Source organism: Zalophus californianus, chromosome 15, assembly GCF_009762305.2.
Source record: "Zalophus californianus isolate mZalCal1 chromosome 15, mZalCal1.pri.v2, whole genome shotgun sequence".
NCBI classification, from domain to species: domain Eukaryota; kingdom Metazoa; phylum Chordata; class Mammalia; order Carnivora; family Otariidae; genus Zalophus; species Zalophus californianus.
This window is the reverse complement of record NC_045609.1, coordinates 58,362,580-58,382,742: the sequence shown is the minus strand read 5'-3', so window position 1 is coordinate 58,382,742 and position 20,163 is coordinate 58,362,580. Positions and strand designations below refer to the sequence as shown.

General features: G+C 35.6%; 1 protein-coding gene across 3 annotated transcripts in view; it reads left to right on the top strand.

Annotated features, from left to right (window-relative positions):
• Positions 1-20,163, top strand: part of HPSE2 (heparanase 2 (inactive)) — a 687,285-nt gene that overhangs the window by 411,413 nt on the left and 255,709 nt on the right. For all 3 annotated transcript variants that reach the window (XR_003519076.2, XM_027589152.2, XM_027589165.1), the window contains exons 4-5: positions 406-579; positions 11,100-11,271. Coding sequence is in view for 2 of the 3 variants with exons in the window: in XM_027589152.2 (XP_027444953.1) it covers positions 406-579; positions 11,100-11,271 (346 nt within the window). In the remaining variant the exon portion in view is untranslated. The remainder of the gene's footprint in view (positions 1-405; positions 580-11,099; positions 11,272-20,163) is intronic.

The following is a 20,163-nucleotide window of genomic DNA, read 5'->3' as shown; positions in this document are numbered from 1 at the left end:
TTGGCCTTGCCTCCCAACACTATTCCTATCATTCCACAAAGGAATACAGATCCAGCAGTGTCAGATCATGTGATTTTTCAAGAGAAGCTAGAAATCGAACTACTTTGTGATACCTTCCCATTTTTAAATGTTAGCAATTCCATTTTGTTGTTGTTGTTAACAGTTGTTAGACTTGGTTGCTAATTTGCAACCTGTGTCTAGAATTCTGCGTGCTGCTTTCTAAAATCACTTCAAAATGAACCCTGAACCAAGAGGTAATATAATCCTTTTGAAGCCTCTCTGTGTAATTCCTAGCAGGAATTAATTAGCAGGAAGCTCATAGAAAGGCTTTTTATAGTACCTAGTATTTTCCTTTTGTTGGAATGTTGATTTTAAAGTTACAAGCCTTTTTCTGCTTCTTCCCAGCCAGGTCTCTAGACAAACTTTATAATTTTGCTGATTGCTCTGGACTCCACCTGATATTTGCACTAAATGCACTGCGTCGTAATCCCAATAACTCCTGGAACAGTTCTAGTGCCCTGAGTCTGTTGAAGTACAGTGCCAGCAAAAAGTACAACATTTCTTGGGAACTGGGAAATGGTAAGTAAGGCTGTTATTTCCTCTGAATTGACAAGATAAAAAATAAGTTGGCCTGGAACAGCCTCAGTTAGACCATCTGTAGGGTACTGGCCCAGAAAACACTTAGGATATTTGGCCACTGAATTGATCTAAATAGGAAGAGATCAAATAGTGAAGTACAGTAGATTTAGTGAATCCATACCTGCTTCTTGGAACTGTGGATATCATTTGCTGTGTTGTTTCACTTCATATTAAGGACAACTCAAGAATCAGTTAAAAGAATACTATTGACCAAAGGATCTGAAGAGACATTTCTCCAAAGAAAAAATACAAGAGGCCAAAATAAAAAACACATGAAAAGATGCTCAACATTATTAGCCATCAGGGAAAAGCAAATCAAAACCACAATAAGATAGTATTTCACATCCACTAGGATGCCCATGATAAAGAAAGGATAACAACTATTGGCAGGGATGTGGAGAAATCAGAACCCTCATCCTCTGCTGGTGGGAATGTGAAATGGTGCAGCCACCTTGAAATACAGTCAGGCAGTTCCTCAAAAAGTTAAATATAGAGTTCCTATATGACTTAGCAATTCTACTCCTAGGTATATATTTGAGAGAAATGAAAACATATGTCCACAGAAAAATTTATACATAGTAGCATTATTCCTAATAGCCAAAAAGTAGAAACAACCCAAATGTCCATCAACTGATAAATGGATAAATAAAATGTGGTATAGCCATATGATGGAATACTATTTGGTCACAAAAAAGGGAATGAATACATGCTACAACACGGATGAACCTTGAAAGATTATGTTAAATGAAAAAAGCCAGACACATGTTTATATAAAACATCTAAAATAGGTAAACCTAAAGAGACAGTAGATTAGTGGTTGCCCAGAGCTAGGGAACTGCTAAAGGGCCTGAGGTTTCTTTGGGGGTGATAAAAATGTTCTTAAATTTGTTGTGATGATTGCACAATGGTGTAAATATACTTAAAACCATTGAATTATATACATTAATTTGGTGAATTGTATAGATGTAAATTATATCTCAATACTGCTGTTACTAAAAAAAAGAAAAATACTGTGTTTGTCTTTTCTATTTTAAAGGGCATACAGTGCATATTTTCTGCCACTGGTTGGTGACAAAAACCTTTATATGTAATTGTCAACAATATTGTCATCCTATATTTACATAGTATTTAGTTTACACAGCAAGTCCAGATACTCTTCTATTTGGACCTTAAAGTGCTAAATCAAGAGCCTAATAAAGGAAATATTATGCAGGTGAGGAAATATATTGAAAAAGGTAAAGAGAATTGCTAAAGGCAGCAGTAAATGCTAAATCTATGTCAGGAACTTGGGACTTCTAACAGAAAAGGAGGCACGTTTTTTTACTACCCTATGAGGTTTTTTTAAATGGTATTAAAACTTCTTGGCTTTCTTCACTTCCTTCAACTTTCATTCAACAGGTATTTATTGACTGCCTAATATGTACAAAGGTACTATGCTTGTTTTGAGAGATATAAGAGTAAATAACAGATAAATACCCCTGCCTACATTCTAGTAGAGAAGATAGATAATAAATAGGATTGAAAACAGTTCATCATTATGTTCTCTCATATAACATTTTTGTCTTTTAGTAATTCAAATTGAAGTATTCAAGTTGATCCTATTGTTTTCTAACAATGAATTAATGTACCCCTGCCTTCGGTCCCTGTCTCCCTTTCTCCTTTCCCTTCTCTCACCCTCTCACTCTCCCTTCCTTCCTCTTCATTTTGCAATTCGATTATCAAATTTATAGACTTGAGCAAACATCTCTGAAGTCCAATTTTAGAACATTTCCATAACTCCAAAAAGATCCCTCATTCCACTTGCCATCAATCCCTGTAACCATGTCCTATCTCGGGAAACCCTAATCTGTTTCCTATCTATAGATTTGTCTTTTATGGACATTTCATATAATTGGATCATATAATAGTCTTTTGCATCTGACTTCTTTCACCTAGCATGTTTTTGAAGTTTATCCATATTGTAGCAAGTAAGAGTAGCTCATTCCTTTTTATTGCTGAATAGTATTCCAGTGTATGGCTGTATATCCCATTTTGCTTTTCCATTTCCCAGATAATGGACATCTGGATTCTTTCTGCTTTTGGGCTTTGATAAATAATGCTGCTATAAACTTTCACATATAAGTCTTTGTGTGGATATATGCTTTTATTTCTCCTAGGAACATACCTAGGAGGGGAGGAGGGTTGCTAATTCATATTGTAAGTTTATGTTTATTTTTTACCCACTGCCAAATATTTTCCTAAGTAGCTCTACCATTTTACATTTTCACTAGAAATGTATAAGGGTTTTAGTTTTTCTACATCTTTGGAAACACTTGTCAATGTCTGCCCGATTATAACCATTCTAGTGAGTTTGAAGTAGTATCTTAATATGGCTTTAATTAGCACTTCCCTAATGACAAATGATGTTGAGTGTCTTTTCATGTGCTTTTCAGACATTCTTACATCTTTTTTGGTGAAATGTCTACTCAAATCTTCTCCCCTTTTAATTGAATTACTTTATTATTGAGTTGTAAAAGTCTTAAATATATTCTGGATATGAGTTCTTCGTCAAATATATGATGTGCACATATTTTCCCTGGTCTGTAACTTCTCTTTACACTTTTTTTATGGCATCTTTTGAAGTACAGAAGTTTTGAATTTTGATAAAGTTCAATTTGTCAGTTTTTCATTTTACAGATCATACTTTTGGTATCATCTCTTTGCCTAACCCCAAACCACAAAGTGTTATTTTTTCTATATTCTAAAAGTTTTATAGTTTTTGCTTTCACATTTAGGTATAAGATCCATTACAAGTTAATTTTGAGTATGTTAGGAAGCTAGAGTCTAAAAATTCATCTTTTGCATGTGGATATCAAGTTGTCCCAGAACTACTTAAAAGACTATTCTTTCCCTATTGTATTCTATTAACACTTTTGTCAAAAACCAACCAAAAATGGATTTATTTCTCGACTCCTAATTCTGTTCCACTGATCAGTATGTCTGTCTTTATACTAGCACTACATTGTCTTGATTACAATAGCTTTGTAATGAGTTTTGAAAATGGGAAGTATAAATCCTCCAATTTTGTTATTTTTTAAAAATTGCTTTCGCTGGGGCGCCTGGGTGGCTCAGTTGGTTAAGTGGCTGCCTTCAGCTCAGGCCCCAGTCCCAGGGTCTTGGGATCAAGCGCTGCATCAGCCTCCTTCCTCAGCAGGGAGCCTGCTTCTCCCTCTCCCTCTGCCTCTCACCCCAGCTTGTGTGCTCACATTCTTTCTCTCTGTCTCAAATAAATAAATAAAATCTTTAAAAAGTAATAAAATAAAATTGTTTTGGCTATCCTAGGTGCTTGCATTTCCACACAGCTTTTTATTTCCTCAACAAAGCCTGCTGGAATTTTAATAGAGATAGCATTGAATCTATAGATCATTTTGGGGAGAATTGCCATCTTAAGAATATTGAGTATGTCCATGAACATAGATTATCTCCCCATTTATTCAATTTTTAATTTCAGCAGTGTTTTGTAGTTTAGTGTACAAATTTTGCACTTTTTTGTGAAATTTAATCTTAAATATTTTTTCTTTTTCTTTTTCATGCAATTATTAATGGAATTATTTTAATTTTATTTATGTATTGTGCATTGCTGGCATTTAGAAATACAATTGATTTTATATATTGATCTTTTATCCTCCAGACTTGCTGAACGTGTTTTGTAGATCTTGTGTTTTTTCACCCCGTGTGTGTGAGTTGTTTAGAGTTTTCTATATACAGGATATGTTGTCTGAGAATAAAGCCTGTTTTACTTCTTTCTATCCAGTTTAGATACTTTTTATTTCTTTCCTTGCCTGACTACACTGGCTAGAACCTCTAACACAAATGTTGAATGTAAGTGGCAAGAATACACATTCCTGCTTGTTCACAGTCTTAGGGGGAAAACATTAAATATTTCACTATTAAGTATGATGTTTTACCATTAAACATTCAGTATTACATCATTAAATATGTAGGTTTTTCTCTGGTACTATTTATCAGATTGAAGAATTTCCCTTCTATTCATAGTTGTTGAGAATATTTATCAGGAATAAGTGTTGGATTTTGCCAAATGCCTCTTTTTTTGCACCTGTTGAGATGATACTGTGTTTTTGGTCTTCCATTATATGATATTTTACATTAGTTGGATTTTTGATATTAAATCAGTCTTGCATTCCTGGTATATATCCCCCTTGGCCATTGTATTGTAATACTTCTTATATATTACTGGATTCAGTCTGTAACTATTTTGTTGGGGATTTTTGAATCTATATTTATGAGGAATATTCATCTGTAATTTTCTTTTCTTGTGATGTCTTTGTCTGACTTTGGTATCGGGGGAATATTGGCCTCATAAAATGAATTGAGAAGTGTTCCCTCTTCCTCCATTTTCTGGAAGAGTTTATGAAGGATTGGTTTGGTATTATTTCTTCCTCAAATATTTGTTAGAATTCACCAATTAATCCATTCTAGGTCTGGGCTTTCTTTGTGGAAATATTTTAATGATTAATTCAATGTCTTTTGTTGTTATAAGCCTATACAGATTTTCTATTTCTTTTTGAGTTGGTTTTAATAACTTGTATCTTTCTTGAAAATCTTTCATTTTATCTAAGTTGTCTAAATTAATGGCATAAAGTTGTTCATAGTAGTCCCTTATCTTCTTAATTACTGTGAGGTCCTTAGTGTCGTTCCTTCTTTCATTCCTAATTTTGGTAATCTGTGACTTCTTTCTTTCATTTCTTGGTCAGTTTAGCTAATGGTATGTGTTTTGTTGATCTTTTCAAAGAACCAACTTTTGCTTTTATTGGTTTTCTCTATTTTTTAAATTATCATTAATTTCCACTCTGATTTTTTTTATTTCATTCCTTCTTGCTTTGGGTTTAGTTTTCTCTTCTTTTTTTGCTTTTTTTTAAAGTTAGAAGCTTAGATTATTAATTTGAGATCTTTCTTCTTTTCTAATATAGGAGTCTTTTTTTTCTTCTAGACAACAAAAATTTAATTTCTCACTGTTCTGGAAGCCCAAAGTCTAGGATCAGCCGGTATCAGCAGATCTGGTTTCTTCTGAAGCTTCTCTTCTTAGTTTGCAGATGTCCAGCCTCTCACTATGTTCTCACATGGCCTTCTCTCTGTGCATCCCTACTGTCTCTTTGTGTCTCTACACTTTTTTAACACTTTTTTGGGGGGGAGCAGTTTTAGGTTTACAGCAAAATTGAAAGAAAGGTAGACATTTCCCATATATTCCCTGCCCTGATACATGCATAGCCTACCCCACTGTCAGCATCCCCCACCACAATGGTGCATTTTTTACAATTGGTGAACCTACAATAATACATCATAATCACCCTAAGTTTGTAATTTACATTATGGTTCACTTTAGTGTGAATATACTGTGGATTTGGACAAATGTACAATGACATATATCCAGCATTATGTTGTCATAAAAGTGTTTTTACTGTCCTAAAAATCCTCTATGATCCATCTGTTTATCCCTCCTTCCTGTCCCTGAACTTTGCCAACCATGACTCGTTTCACTCTGTCCCTAATTTTGTTTTTCCTAGAATGTCAAATAGTTGGAATTATACAGTATGTGGTCTCTTCAGATTGGCTTCTTTCACTTAATGTTATGCATTTAAGGTTCTTCCATATCTTTTCATGGCTGTTACCTCATTTCTTTTTAGTGCTGAATAATATCCCATTGTGTAGATGTACCACAGTTCATTTATCCATTCACCTACAGAAGGACATAATCATTCTTCCAAGTTGTGGCAATTATGAATACAGCTGCTTTAAATTCATGTGTAGACAAAAGTGAAGACAAAATTTCAACTCCTTTGCATAAATAACAAGGAACACAATTGCTGCATCATATAGTAAGAATATATTTTGTTTTGTAAGAAACCACCAAACTCTTCCAAAGTGACCATATCATTTTTCATTCCTGCCAGCAATGAATGAGCATTCCTGTTTCTCCATATTCTACCTAGTTTTTAGTCCTGTCAGTGTTAACAAATTTTGACCATTCGAATAGGCATGTAGTGGTATTTAATTGTTTTTTTTAATTATTTTTTTATTTTAAGATTTTTTAAAATTTATTTGCTTGAGAGAGAGAGAGAGCGAGCAAGCAAGAGAGAGAGCATGAGCAGGTGGGAGGGGCAGAGGGAGAAGCAGACTGCTCTCTGAGCAGGGAGCCCAATGTGGGACTCGATCCCAGGACCCGGGGATCATGATCTGAGCAGATGCCCGACCATCTGAGCTACCCAGCTGCCCTTAATTGTTGTTTTAATTTGCCTTTCCCTGATGACATATGTGGAACATATTTTTAATTTGCTTATCTTTTCATATTTTTATTTGCCATCAGTGTATCTCCTTTGATGAGGTGTCTATTGGAGTCTGTCCCATTTTTAAATCAGGTGGTTTTTCTAAACTTTAAGAGTTCTTTGTATATTTTGGATAACAGTCGTTTATCAGATGTGTCTTTTGCAAGTATTTTCTCCCAGTTTGTGGCTTGTCTTCTCATTCTCATAACATTGTGTTTTGCAGAGCAAATCATTTTAATTTTAATGAAGTACAGCTCATCAATTATTTCTTTCATGGATTGTGCCTTTGGTGTCATCCCATATGTTTTTACACATTATATTTTCATTTTCATTTCATTAAAAATATTTTCTAATTCCCCTTGTGATTTCTTTGACTCATGGATTATTTGTTTAACTTCCAAATATTTATAGATTTCTCAAATTTCTTTCTGTTGAATTCTATTTTAATTCTGTTGTCGTCAGGGCACATACATTATATGATTTAATCCTTTTAAATAGATGAGACTTGTCTTATGGTTTACCGTATGGTCTGTCCTGAAGGACACTCTATATGCACTAAAAAAAATAATGAGTATCCTACTGTTGTTGGGTGGAGTACTGTAGAGATATCAATCAGGTCAAGTTGGCTGATAGTGTTATTCGTGTTTTCTGTATCAGTGCTAATTTTCTGTCTGGTTTTTCTATTGATTACTGAGAATGTGGTATTGAAGTCTCCTATTATTGCTGGCTTTTCTATTTTTGTCTTTAACTTTGCTTCATGTCTTTTGGTATTCTGTTGTTGGTATGTCTATGTTTGTAACTGTTATATCTTCCTAACAAATTGACCCTTTTATCATTATAAAATGCCCCACATTATCTCTAGTAACATTGTTGTCTTAAACATTGTTGTCTTAAAAAGTCTATTTTGTCTGATATTAATATAGTCATTCCAGCTCTCTTATGGTTACTGTTTGCATGGCATATCTTCTTCATCCTTTTACTTTCAATCTATTTGTATCTTTTATTTTAGAGTCTGTCTCTTTAGTTGGATCTTAGATTTTTATTCAACCTGACAATTTCTGCTTTTAACTGGAGTGTTTAATCCATTTACATTTAATGTAATTGTTGATATGGTTGCATTTATATCTGCCATCTTGCTATTTTCCATTTATTTCATTTTTTTGTTCCTCTGTTTCCCCTGTACTACTTTTTTATGCAGAAGAGATATTGTCTAAGGTATTACTTTAATTTCTTTGTTTTTATTTTGTTTTACTTATTTTTATAGTAGTTTCTTATTGTAATACATATGAACTCATTACAATCTACCTTAGAGTAATACTAACTTAATTCCAGGTAACTATAGAAACTTTGCTCCATAGAACTCAATTTCCCCCTCCTTCATGCCATTATTATTTTAAACATTATGTTTTCATATGTCATAAGCCCGACAACACAGTTTTGTAATTTTTGTTTTATGTAACTGTTATTTAAATTAATTAAGAGTAATGGAGGGGCGCCTGGGTGGCTCAGCCGTTAAGCGTCTGACTTTGGCTCAGGTCTCAGTCCCAGGGTCCTGGGATCGAGCCCCGCATCGGGCTCCCTGCTCGGCAGGAGGCCTGCTTCTCCCTCTCCCACTCCCCCTGCTTGTGCTCTCGAGCTCGTTGTCTCTCTCTCTCTGTCAAATAAATAAATAAAATCTTTATTAAAAAAAAAGAAAAGAAAAGAGTAATGGATATTTTCAACTGTCTTTTATATTTACCTATGCAACCGCCATCACTGGTGATCTCCATTTCTTTGTGCCGTTTTGAGTCACCATCTGGTGTCATTTCCTTTCAAACTGAAAGACTTCATTTCTCATTCCTTGTAAGGCAGATTTTCTCACAACAAATTCTGTCCTTTGTTTTTCTGGTTAAGGTTTAAATTTTGCTTTCAGTTTTGAAGGATAGATTGCTACATATAGAATTCTTGGCTGACTTTTTTTTTATTTAGCATTTTGAATATGTCATCCTGTAGTCTTCTGGCCTGCATTATTTCTGGTAAAAATTCAGCTGATAATTTCCTTGTGTTCCTCTGTATGTGAAAATCATTTCAGTTCCAAAATTTCCATTTGAGAATTTTTTATAATTTTTATCTCTTCATTTATATTTGATTGGTCAATACAATCATACTTTCCTTTAATTTTTTATTGTTCCTGTTCTCTCTTTGAACATATTTATAATAATAGTTTTGAATTCCTTGCCCATGAAGTCTAACATTTGGGCCCCTTAGGAGAAAGTTTCTGTTGACTGCTTTTTTACTTGCTTATGGGTCACACTATCCTATTTCTTTGCATGCTGTAATATTTGTTGTTGTTGAAAATTTACATTTTAGGTAATATGTTGGAACAACTCTGGATTCTGAATCCTCCATCCCAGAGGCTGTTTTTGTTGTTTCTTTTTTGCTTGTTTGTTTGTTTAGTGACTTATGTGGACTAATTCTGTAGAGTCTGTCTCTCTTGCATTGTGTAGATGCTGATATATCTTAAGTTTTTCTATTTTTTAATCATTTCTTAAGGCCAGCTTCCTAGAGGTTGTCCCTGAGTCAGCATAGCTTAATGTTAGACAATGATTGATTAGAGGCTGTGCTTACTTTGCACCAGTAAGGCTTCCATCCTTTGCTAGTGGATCTGTGTGTGAGTTGGAGAACAGATTCCAAATTTAAACAGTTTATAATTCTCACTGGCTTTTCTTTTCTGGCATGCCTTCTCATTGTCTCCTTTATAAATGTGCTAGGTTTCACATTCATCTGCGAGTACATGGATAGTTAGTGCCCTCTCCAGTCTCTCCTGAGCATACACAGCCTTCCAGACAACAAGGGGTATGCATTTAAATTACAGATCTTCAAGAGTGGGGCTGTCCATCTGAGAGTGGAGTAGCTGAGTTACTTATATTTAATTAGTGGGTCTGGTCACATACGGAGATGTGGTCCTGCATGTGCTGGACATTTTACACTGAGGAAACCATGTAGAATATGGTGAAGGGAGTAACATTAACTCCACATAAACTATTTTTAAGTCAGGAGACATGGTGGTGAAAGCAATGTCGTATGTGTGAGCTTATCAAGGCCCACTGTGTCTGTCTTATTCCCCAAATCTCCCTGTTAAATTTCTTGCAGGTCTGCTGGTCAATTTCTTGACACTACAAAATCTCAAGGTAGCCAAAGTATCTGCCCTACTTGGAGCATGTGCTTAATTCCAAATCAAGTTAGCTCCTTCCAGCAGTGGAGTTGCTGGTTTTTAGGACTTTCCTTGCCCTTTTAGAACTACCAAGTTAATAGAAATTGAGGGAGGGTGTTGTGCTCTAAATTATTTCACCCAGCCACTTTGTTATTAAACATTAAGATTTTTCTTTTTGATACAATGGCCATCTTTATAAAACTTTCCTTTCTCACCATTTGTCTCAGTTTCCTGAGCCTGTTCATAACAAATTACCGTAAGCTCAGTGGTGTAAAACAACAGAAATGTATTCTCTCACAGTTCAGGGAACCAGAAGCTTGAAATCAGAGTATTGCCAGTGTTGATTCCTTCTGGAGGCTGTGAGGGAGAATCTATTCCATGCCTCTTTCTCAGCTTTTAGTAGCTGCTGCCAGCAATCCTTGGAATAGCAGCATTCTTCCAATCTTTGCCTCTTTCGACACATGGCCGTCTTCCCAGTGTGTCTGTGTACCTGGATCTCCCTCTCCGTTTGTTTTTTTTATAAAGACACCAGGCACTGGATTTAGGGCACGCCCTAATCCCATATGACCTCATCTTAACAACATCTTCAAAGACTCTATTTCCAAATAAGGTCACCTTCTGAAGTTACAGGTAGACATGAAATTTGGGAGACACTATTCAGCCCAGTAGACCATTCATTATAAAGTATCACCCAAAAATCAGCATGGTCTCTCTCTTGTGGATTAGGTGATCTTATGTGAAGATTAGTTTGAAAATGAGTAGAATGCTAAAATGGCACTTAACTTTTTGTTATAATGGTTCCTCAAGTTAAACTAGCTTACACTCTCTTTTTTGGTTATTTTATTCACATTGTTAAGAAAAAGGCAGAAAGATCTGTGGACAGGAAAGTGTTGGCAGAGCCTTACCCTTCTCAACTCTGACTTGCATGTCTGCTTTTAATCTAGAGCCAAATAACTATCGAACCATGCATGGCCGGGCGGTAAATGGCAGCCAGTTGGGAAAGGATTACATCCAGCTGAAGAGCCTGTTGCAACCCATCCGGATTTACTCCAGAGCCAGCTTGTACGGCCCTAATATTGGGAGACCCAGGAAGAACGTCATCGCCCTCCTAGATGGGTAGGTCATATTTTTTAGCAGTTCTTATAAGACTATTCATAAATATAATGAATTAATGTATTTATATTTTCCTGGTTATTTGTGGTCTTAAGAAAGATAGAGAGACTTTTTTCACAGTGACTTCCCCAGTTCTATATCAGTGATTCTCCATCAAACAGCAGAAGAGCTTTGCATCTCTCCAGGCCTCCCATAGTCAGCAGAAGGTGGTGAAATTGGGGAAGGATATCACCATCTCCTGGGCAGGTTGGAAGGGATTACATTGTTTTAAAAAGCACATTTAATATTACAGCATTTCATCTGCATTTTATATTTTTTAAAAGTCAAAATATTATTACTCTATTCTTATGACCACTTCTAGAAAGTAAAGCTTGACAAAACCCTGGCCAGTATAGCTGGATTAAAAAGTTGAGAAACACTACTGCTACTTGTAGATTAAAGCATTAGAATTGTTACCATATTTAATTAATTTTGACTGAATCTAATAATCTTTTTTAAGCACTGGTTATGGCTGAGGCACTATGTTAAATGCTCTCTGCCCAGTCCTGTTGGAGGGCCAGCCCAGATTGAATCCATGCAGGTTAGATTCAGTTACACAGAGTCAGAAGGAATGTCTGAGGGAATGGTATGAGGAAGACTGAAGCCGTATGTTGATCCAAGACCTAAAGTGGAGATGTGACTGGAGCAGAAAGGGTGGGAACTATGAAGTTGGAGAGTCAGGAGTTCCCCGGGAGCAGAGTATACACCAAGACACCCTGTCATGTGCAATCCTGTCATACTCTGGAATAGGTATGGTTCTTCCTGAAAATTGAAAGATGAGTAAGACATTTTCCAGTGAGATATACATTCCAAATGAGGTTAGATAAATATTGATTATCAGAGGAGAGAAACTTTTGGCCAACCTCCAAGATGGCCCTTGTGGCTTGACGGCTCTTATAACTCTGTCCTCCCTTTTAGGGTAGCTTAGTCTTGATCTAAGGTAATGAACATAGCAGACATCACTGAAGGTTTGGGAAGGCATATGGATTTGCACTGTAACAACGTTAATGACCCAAAATTTAATTTTAGGCATTTTCCTTTTTACAAAAGAATCCCTAAGCCCTTAGTTCAGCTCCTGTCCTTTTCCACCCTTTTCTTTCAGGAGCAACTTTCCCTTTTTTTCACACAGCAATTTCATGACCTTGGTCCCTACCCACAAATGCAGCTCTTGGTTTCCTTTTGCATACTTTAACTGAACTTTGAAATTACTGTGTGGGTGTGTGTGTGTGTGTGTGTGTGTGTGTGATGGAGATGGAGAGATTGATTTCATTTTATGTGTTACAACTAAGGGATAAGAACCACATGTATAGAACTTTATTCATAGTTCATAATACATAATAAAGCAAGGCCAATAACTATCATTTTAATCCATGTAGCTATTCTTTTGGATTGTCCTTTTTCTTTAATGGTTTGATCAGTGTATCTTCATGGAACTGACAATGCCCTCTCAGTAACATGACCTACAGGGTCAATCATTCATTCATCCTACAAATGTTTCTTGAGTAACTGCAATGTTCTGGGTATTACATTAGGAACTAGAAATGTAGTAATAAACAAAACCAGATACTTTCTCTGCCTTCATGGAGCATACAATATGGTAGGGGAGATGTAAACATTAATTAACTGATCTTAAAACTAAGACAATACCAAGGAAAGGTACATGGTGCTATGAATAACCATAAGGGGTGGGATTTGATTGAGTTAGAAGGTCATGGAGTATGGATGGGGTCCACTTCCTCATACATCCAAAAATTAATAGGACTCAAGAGATTAGAGAAAATCACTTAGAGAAAGGAAAGGTACTGATGAGCACTTTTAAAAATTTTATGTGCCAGAAAAAAATGGAGATTTATCTTTCTTGATGTGTATGTACCAAAGATACAGTGAATTATAACTTGAAACACATAAATATTCCCAGCAACTCAACCAACAATAACAAAAATGTCAGCACTCTAAATTACCAGCTCTGTAGTCTTTTCCAATACTCCTGGTAATACAGATATAATTTTACATCGTTATGATCATTCTATATGCATCATTTTGAGTTCTGCATTTTTTATTCATTGCTTTATATTGCCCTTTTTTATTTCTACATAGTTCTCATATTTGTCATTCTTAATAGCAATAAAATACCCCATTGCATTAATGTACCAAAGTCTGCTTACACATTCCCTCACTGTTGGGCATTTGGGCTGTTTCCAGTTTTTGTCTGTAATATATAGCACAGCTGTAAACATCTTTATACAAATAGGTTTTTTATTTCTTTTGAATTATATCCTTGGGCTATATTCCAAAAAGTTGTGTTTCTGGGTCAAAGAACATGATAATTTTTATGGCTTTTATATTTGTTGCCAAGTTTCTTTTCAGAACGACTTCACCAGGTTGTAGGGCAGCAATGTATTAGTGTATCTTTTCCCCCAATACCCCACAGCAGTGATTATATTTTTATTAATTTACTCTATTTTAATTAATGCAAGACTGTGCCTCATGGATGTTTAAATTTGAATTCTGTTAACTATAAAGGGAACTGAACATTTTCTAAAACCTTATGTTGTCTCCTTTCCCCCATCCCAGGTTTGGTTAATGACACTATAACGATTTTGCCTGAGATACAGACCAGGAGGCCATTTTATTTTCATTCCTCTCCTTTGTTCACATAGTCCATTAGTTAGTTATTAAGTTCTGTTATTTCTGACTTCTTAGTATCACTCACATCCCATCTTCTTTTCATTTTTCTTTTAAACCTTTCTTCCTCCTGAATGGTTTCTCTACATCTAGTCTCAGACTCTTAATAATTTCTCCATATAGATTTTCTGAGTAGTTGTTTAAAAAAATACAACATGTGGTCAAATCACTCTTGCTTGAAGTCCAAATGCTTTCATGTGCACCCCTGGCCTGTAGGGTCCAGTACCTGCCTCACTTTGCCCCTAGTAATCAGCTATACCCCTGTGCACAAACTGCCCTTAGCTACATCAAAGTATATGTAAATTTTGGAAGACACTATACACTTTTTACCTTTGCCCCTTTTTAGTTTGTGTCATTTTCTTTGGAATATCACTCTCCTCTCATTTTTCCTCTTTTCAACAAGTCTTCTCTGACATCCTCAGGCAAGATTTTTTATCACCTCCTCTGTCCTTATAATAGCATTTTGTTTATTTTTTTCTCTAGCACTTATCAAATTGATGATAAATTATTTACTTACATATCTGCCTTCCCTGATAGACTGTGAACTGGGACCAGGACCTAGTCTATGTTTTATTCATTTAGAATATAGTAGGTGTCTTATAAATGTTTATTGAATGAATACGGTCTTATTCAACTGATGGTTCTAAATTCATCTGATCTGAAAACAGTATGCACAAATGTAATTGTGAAGCATTGTAAATCATTGTATAGTGATTTAAATAAATTATAGTGATTTATATAAATCATAATGATTAGCTTTAGTTTCAGAGAACCGATTTTAAGCTTTTTTACTTAGGTAGTTGCAGGACTAAACAGAATTATCTTCCCAATTAAGATATAACTAAGATATAACTCCACTATGAGATAGAATCTTCATGTTTATTTCTTCAGGACTAGCATATGGGAAGTACTTAATAAAATGCTTGTTTTATTATTTCATTTCCTTATTTGTGAACTGGCCATTTTTAGTCAGTGATCTTTTTTTTTTTTAAGATTTTATTTATTTATTTGTCAGAGAGAGAGAGAGCACACAAGCAGAGGGAGAAGCAGGCTTCCCACAGAGCAGGGAGCCCAATGTGAGACTCGATCCTAGGACCCTGGGATTACAACCTGAGCTGAAGGCAGACGCTTAACCAACTGAACCACCCAGGCATCCCTAGTCAGTGATTTTTTTATCTAGAAGGGTAAGAATTGTTTTTTAGGATTATATCAGTTTTCTCTTTTTCTTTTGTAAACTTGTATGCATCATCTATATAATGACAATTTTATCTTAATCTATTGCTTTTCTTATTACTTTGAAACATATTGTTTCAGAAGTTCATTTTTATTATAATTGTTCTTGTCTGCTTTCTTGTTGATAGTCTTTTCTGCTTCTTCCCTTACACATTTAGGATAAAGTTACTATTTCATTTCCATCTAGGCTTCCTAATGTTTTAATTTTCAGTGTTAGTCTCCTTTAACTTATTTGGAGTGTATTGCTGTATCTGCTATAGAGTAAGGAGCTAATCTATTTCGTTGCCAGTATGGCAGTGTCAAGAAAAGCAGATATTCACTGAAAGTGTGTTTCCTGGGGCTTTTTTGAGGCCTTCACATCCCTAGTGAGATGACAACTAAATCTCCTCTCAGTAAATATTTATTGAACACCTATTTCGTATTTGAGTAGAGAAAAGAAAGTTCTAGGTTGAAGTTCTAGGCCATTTTTGTCAATGTCCTGAATCCGAAGTAAGGGTACGGCAGTTGAGGAATAGAGAGATGGGCAGTATAGTGAGCCAGAGGAGAATGGCAGAAAGTGAGAACACACAGATAGGCCAGAACAGGATCGTTACTGGGACTATATGTACCATGGTAAAGAAGTTGTATATTTTATTCTATAAGCAATGGAAAACCATTACAGAGTTTTTGTAAGAGCAGTGACATACCCTAGAGTCTACTCTATTCTCTGTGCCAAAGAGATTTTAAGGTACAAAAGTAAGGGATCAAAAGAGCTCAGTAAGAATACCATTTCATTACAAGATGACGGTAGATTGGGTTAAGGTAATGGCAGAAGAGATAGAAGTTAGGGCAGATATGATTTATTGATGGATATCTCAGCAAAGTGGGGTGAGAGAATTAATAAAGGATGACTTCCTCCTTTTGGACAGTTAACATCTTCTTTCAAGGGCCATCACATGCAGAAAAGGGAGCTTTTCAAAAGGAAGTAACACCAAGATGAACACACATTCATATTCAGGGAATATAATCCCTGGAGCAACAAAAGGTGGCTTTAAAAAATTTTGGGTATGCTTCAAGTTCAGGATAGTGATCTGAGCACCAGCTCCACTTCTTCTTGGAACCACCATCCCAGCTCCTATTAAAAATTGATAAAGAATAAATCCATAATAACAAACACACAAAAGAGGGATCATAAGCAGATGAGAGATTTTGACAGATTTCTATAAAACAGGTGGAAGGCTGTTGACAGATTAAGAAGAGTGAGGAAGTGGCAACCCAGAGAACATAGGCTTTGGGAAAAGATAGCCAGTCCACCTAGCAGATAGCCTCAGAGTCAGGAACAGTTGGGGTGAGAAAGGGAGACCAAGCCAAGGGGTTTATATAAAAGTCTGTCTGCAGTGAAACTACACTTACAGCTCAGCTCTCCCCTCCATCATTTTAAGTCCTCTACACTGCCCATACAGAGTAAAGACAGCTCAATCTATTATCTCTGAGCAAATCCCAACCCAAGATTTAGGAGCCTTTACCAAAGAAATTGAAGGGATTGCCTAGGGATAAGATAGTATTGCTAAACTGGAGTTGTTCCTGCAGAGTAAAACACTGAGATAAAGCACTGCCAGATATAGCCCAAAGGCTGTCTGTGTACTACCTTACTCCCTCTCTAAAGTGAAGTGTGTGGTGAACGAGCTCTGCCAACAAAATAGAGATCCTAGAGCAAGGAAAGACTTATCTAAAAAGCCTAAATATTCAACAGCTGAGAAAATTCTGTACCTGCTACCTAGAAGAATCTACTTATCCCCAATTTTTAAATATGATTAGATAGCCAAAGATCACGAGACATAAGAAGGAAACCAGTAGCGTGAAAGAGAAAACCCGAGATAAATAAATAAATAAATTGACCCAGGAAGAATTATAGTTCAAGACCGGAATTTTAAAAATAGGGCGCCTGGGTGGCTCAGTCTGTTGAGCGTCTGCCTTCGGCTCAGGTCATGATCTCGGGGTCCTGGGATCAAGTCCTGTGTCAGGCTCTCTGCTCAGCAGGGAGTCTGCTTCTCCCTCTCACTTCTCCTTTGTGCTCGCTCTCTCAAATAAATAAATAAAATCTTTAAAAAAAAAAGAATTTTAAAAATAAAAATTTGAAATTAGTATCCTTATAAAGATACAGGAAGATATTGTACTTGCAGAATAAAAACATATTTCTATGAAAAAAAGGTACAAAGAGAACAAAAAGATATTTTTTGAAACTAAATTTATAATTGCTGAAATTAAGTCCAGTAAAGGTTAGACAGTGATTTCTTAGGTATAGCACTAAAAACATAAGTGATAAAAGAAAACATTGATTAACTGGACCTCAGCAAAATTAAGAAGTTTTGTGTATCAAATGGTACTATCAGGAATGTGAAAATACAGAATGGGAGAAAATATTTGCAAGTCATGTAACTGATAAGTGACTTGTATCCAAGATATATATAAAGAACTCTTACAAATTAACAATAAAAAGACAGATAGCTTATTTTAAAAATGAGCAAAAGGAACTTGAAATGGCATTTCTCCAATGAAGATATGCAAATGGCCAGTAAGCACAAGAATGGATGCCTAGTATCATTAGTCATTAAGGAAATGCAAATCGAAATCACAATGAGATACCACTTCATATGCATTGGGATGGTCAAAATAAAAAAAATATGCAAGAATAAATATTGGAGAAAGTAAAAAGAATACATATTGGAGAAGACATGGAGAAACTGGAACTTTCATACACTGCTGGTGGGAATGTAATATGGTGCAACTGCTTCAGAAAACAGTCTGGCAATTACTCAAAAAAGGTTAAACACAGAGTTACCATTATGACTCAGCAATTCCACTCCGAGGTATATATCCAAGAGAAATGAAAATGTATGTCCATAAAAACATGTGTACAAATATTCATAGTGGGATTATTCATAATAACCAAAGAGTAGAAACAGCCCAAATATCCATAGCTGATGAATGGATAAATAAAAAGTGGTATATCCATAAATTGGAATATTATTTGACAATAAAAAGAAATGAAATACCAATACAGGTTACAACATGGATGAAGCTTGAAAACATTATGCTAACTGAAAGAAGCCAGTCGTAAAAGGCCCCACATTGTATGATTTCCTTTATATGAAATTAACAGAATAGACAATCTATGGAGACAAAAAGTAGATTAGTGATTGGTTAGGGCTGGTGGAGACTGTGGGGAAATGGAGAGTGACTGCTCATAGGTACAGGGTTTCTTTTTGAAATTAAATATTCTAAATTAGATTGTGTTGTGCTTCCACAACTCCATAAATAACTATTGAGTTGTACACTTAAAATGTACATTTAAATAAATTTGTATTGAATCATATCTCCAAAAAGCTCTTAAAAGAAAGAATCCAATAAAATAATTGGAAGAGAAAATCTTCCATACACAGAGCTTTAGACAGAGAAAGAAAATTTGAGATAAAATATTACTGATACAGAGGATCATTTCAGGATACTCAACAGCTATAGAAGATCCAGATCCAGAAACAAAGAAGAAAATTATGTTACTGAAACAAAGGAAAATTTCATCAACTTTTACAATGTAAAAGTAAAGAGACAAGTGACAGAAAATAGATGGTAGAAATGGAGAGAAGAAATAAGTCATATAAGGGCTGATATGATCATATAATATAGGTGAAGTCAGAAAATATTGTCTAAACCATTGAAATAATTGATAGGGAGGTGGAAAAATGGGGTCTCAGTAAACCAAGAACAATGAGTTAACTCTTGGTTAGGAAGACTTATGGTAGCATTTCCTTAAATGTGCTCTGGAGAATATCAGTTTTGCAGGATATTAACATTATATTGGGGGAGGGGGATAAAACGTTCCATGGTCCAGTAATTTGGAGAAATACTGGGATACACAAATGTTCTGAAACACTTCCTGGCACCTTTAATACATTACATTCTGAATCTCCAAGAAGGGGATCTAGCATGCAGAATTTCTTACATTTATTTGACCAGAGTCTTATTTTCAGAGACCATCTTGAAAGACTAGTGTTCCGCAAACATGTCTGGACAACCTGGAATAGGAACCCTGCTTTGGGGGGAGGGATGGTGGTATAGCAGACAACAACAAAAGAATTACCATTTGGAAAATTCGGAACCTGCACCCCATTAACAGTCTTGTTACCAGTGCACTTGCTTCCATTCTTGCCCTCTCTAATCTATACACTACCATCTTCTGCAAACATATAATTCACATGACATAAGTCTCTTGCAAAAGACTCCTAATGACTTTTCATTGCTCTTAGAATAAAATTCAATCTCCTTACCATATCTACAAGGCTCTACCATGAATAATCTGACTGCTGCCTAGCTCTTCATTCTTATCTTCTTTAGCTTTCCCTTTTTCTCATTTCACTCACACCTCACTGGCTTGGTATGTGCTAGGCTTCTCTTTACTTGGGGGCCTTCACATATGCTCTTCCTTCCAGAGTGTTCTCTCTGCTTGCCACATGGCTGGTTTCTCCTCATCTATCAGAGACCTTCCTTGAGTAACTGATCTAAGTAATTTTCTATCAACACACTCTGTTTGTTCTCTTTTTGGTATTTGTCACAATATAAAACTACGTATTTATTGTATGTTTATTTGTTGGTTAAAGATTACAAACTCCATGAGGGTGGGAAGTATGTCTGTTGTATTACCAGTATATATGCAGTGCCGGCAAAAAGCCTAATGCACAGCATGTGCTCAAATGTGTTGAATGAAAAATGGAAGCTATCCTAACATTCTACAGAGGTGTTAGTGGAATATTCTAGCCTGAACCTGTGTTAGAACAGAAAGCTAGACAAGGCCTTTAGCTCCCATGGCAGCCGAAAGAGCTGTGGAAAACATTCTAATTTGGGCAATGAGGGTAAAAGCAGAAGACAATTAGGCAGCAAATAATGGCCTCCTCCATCACA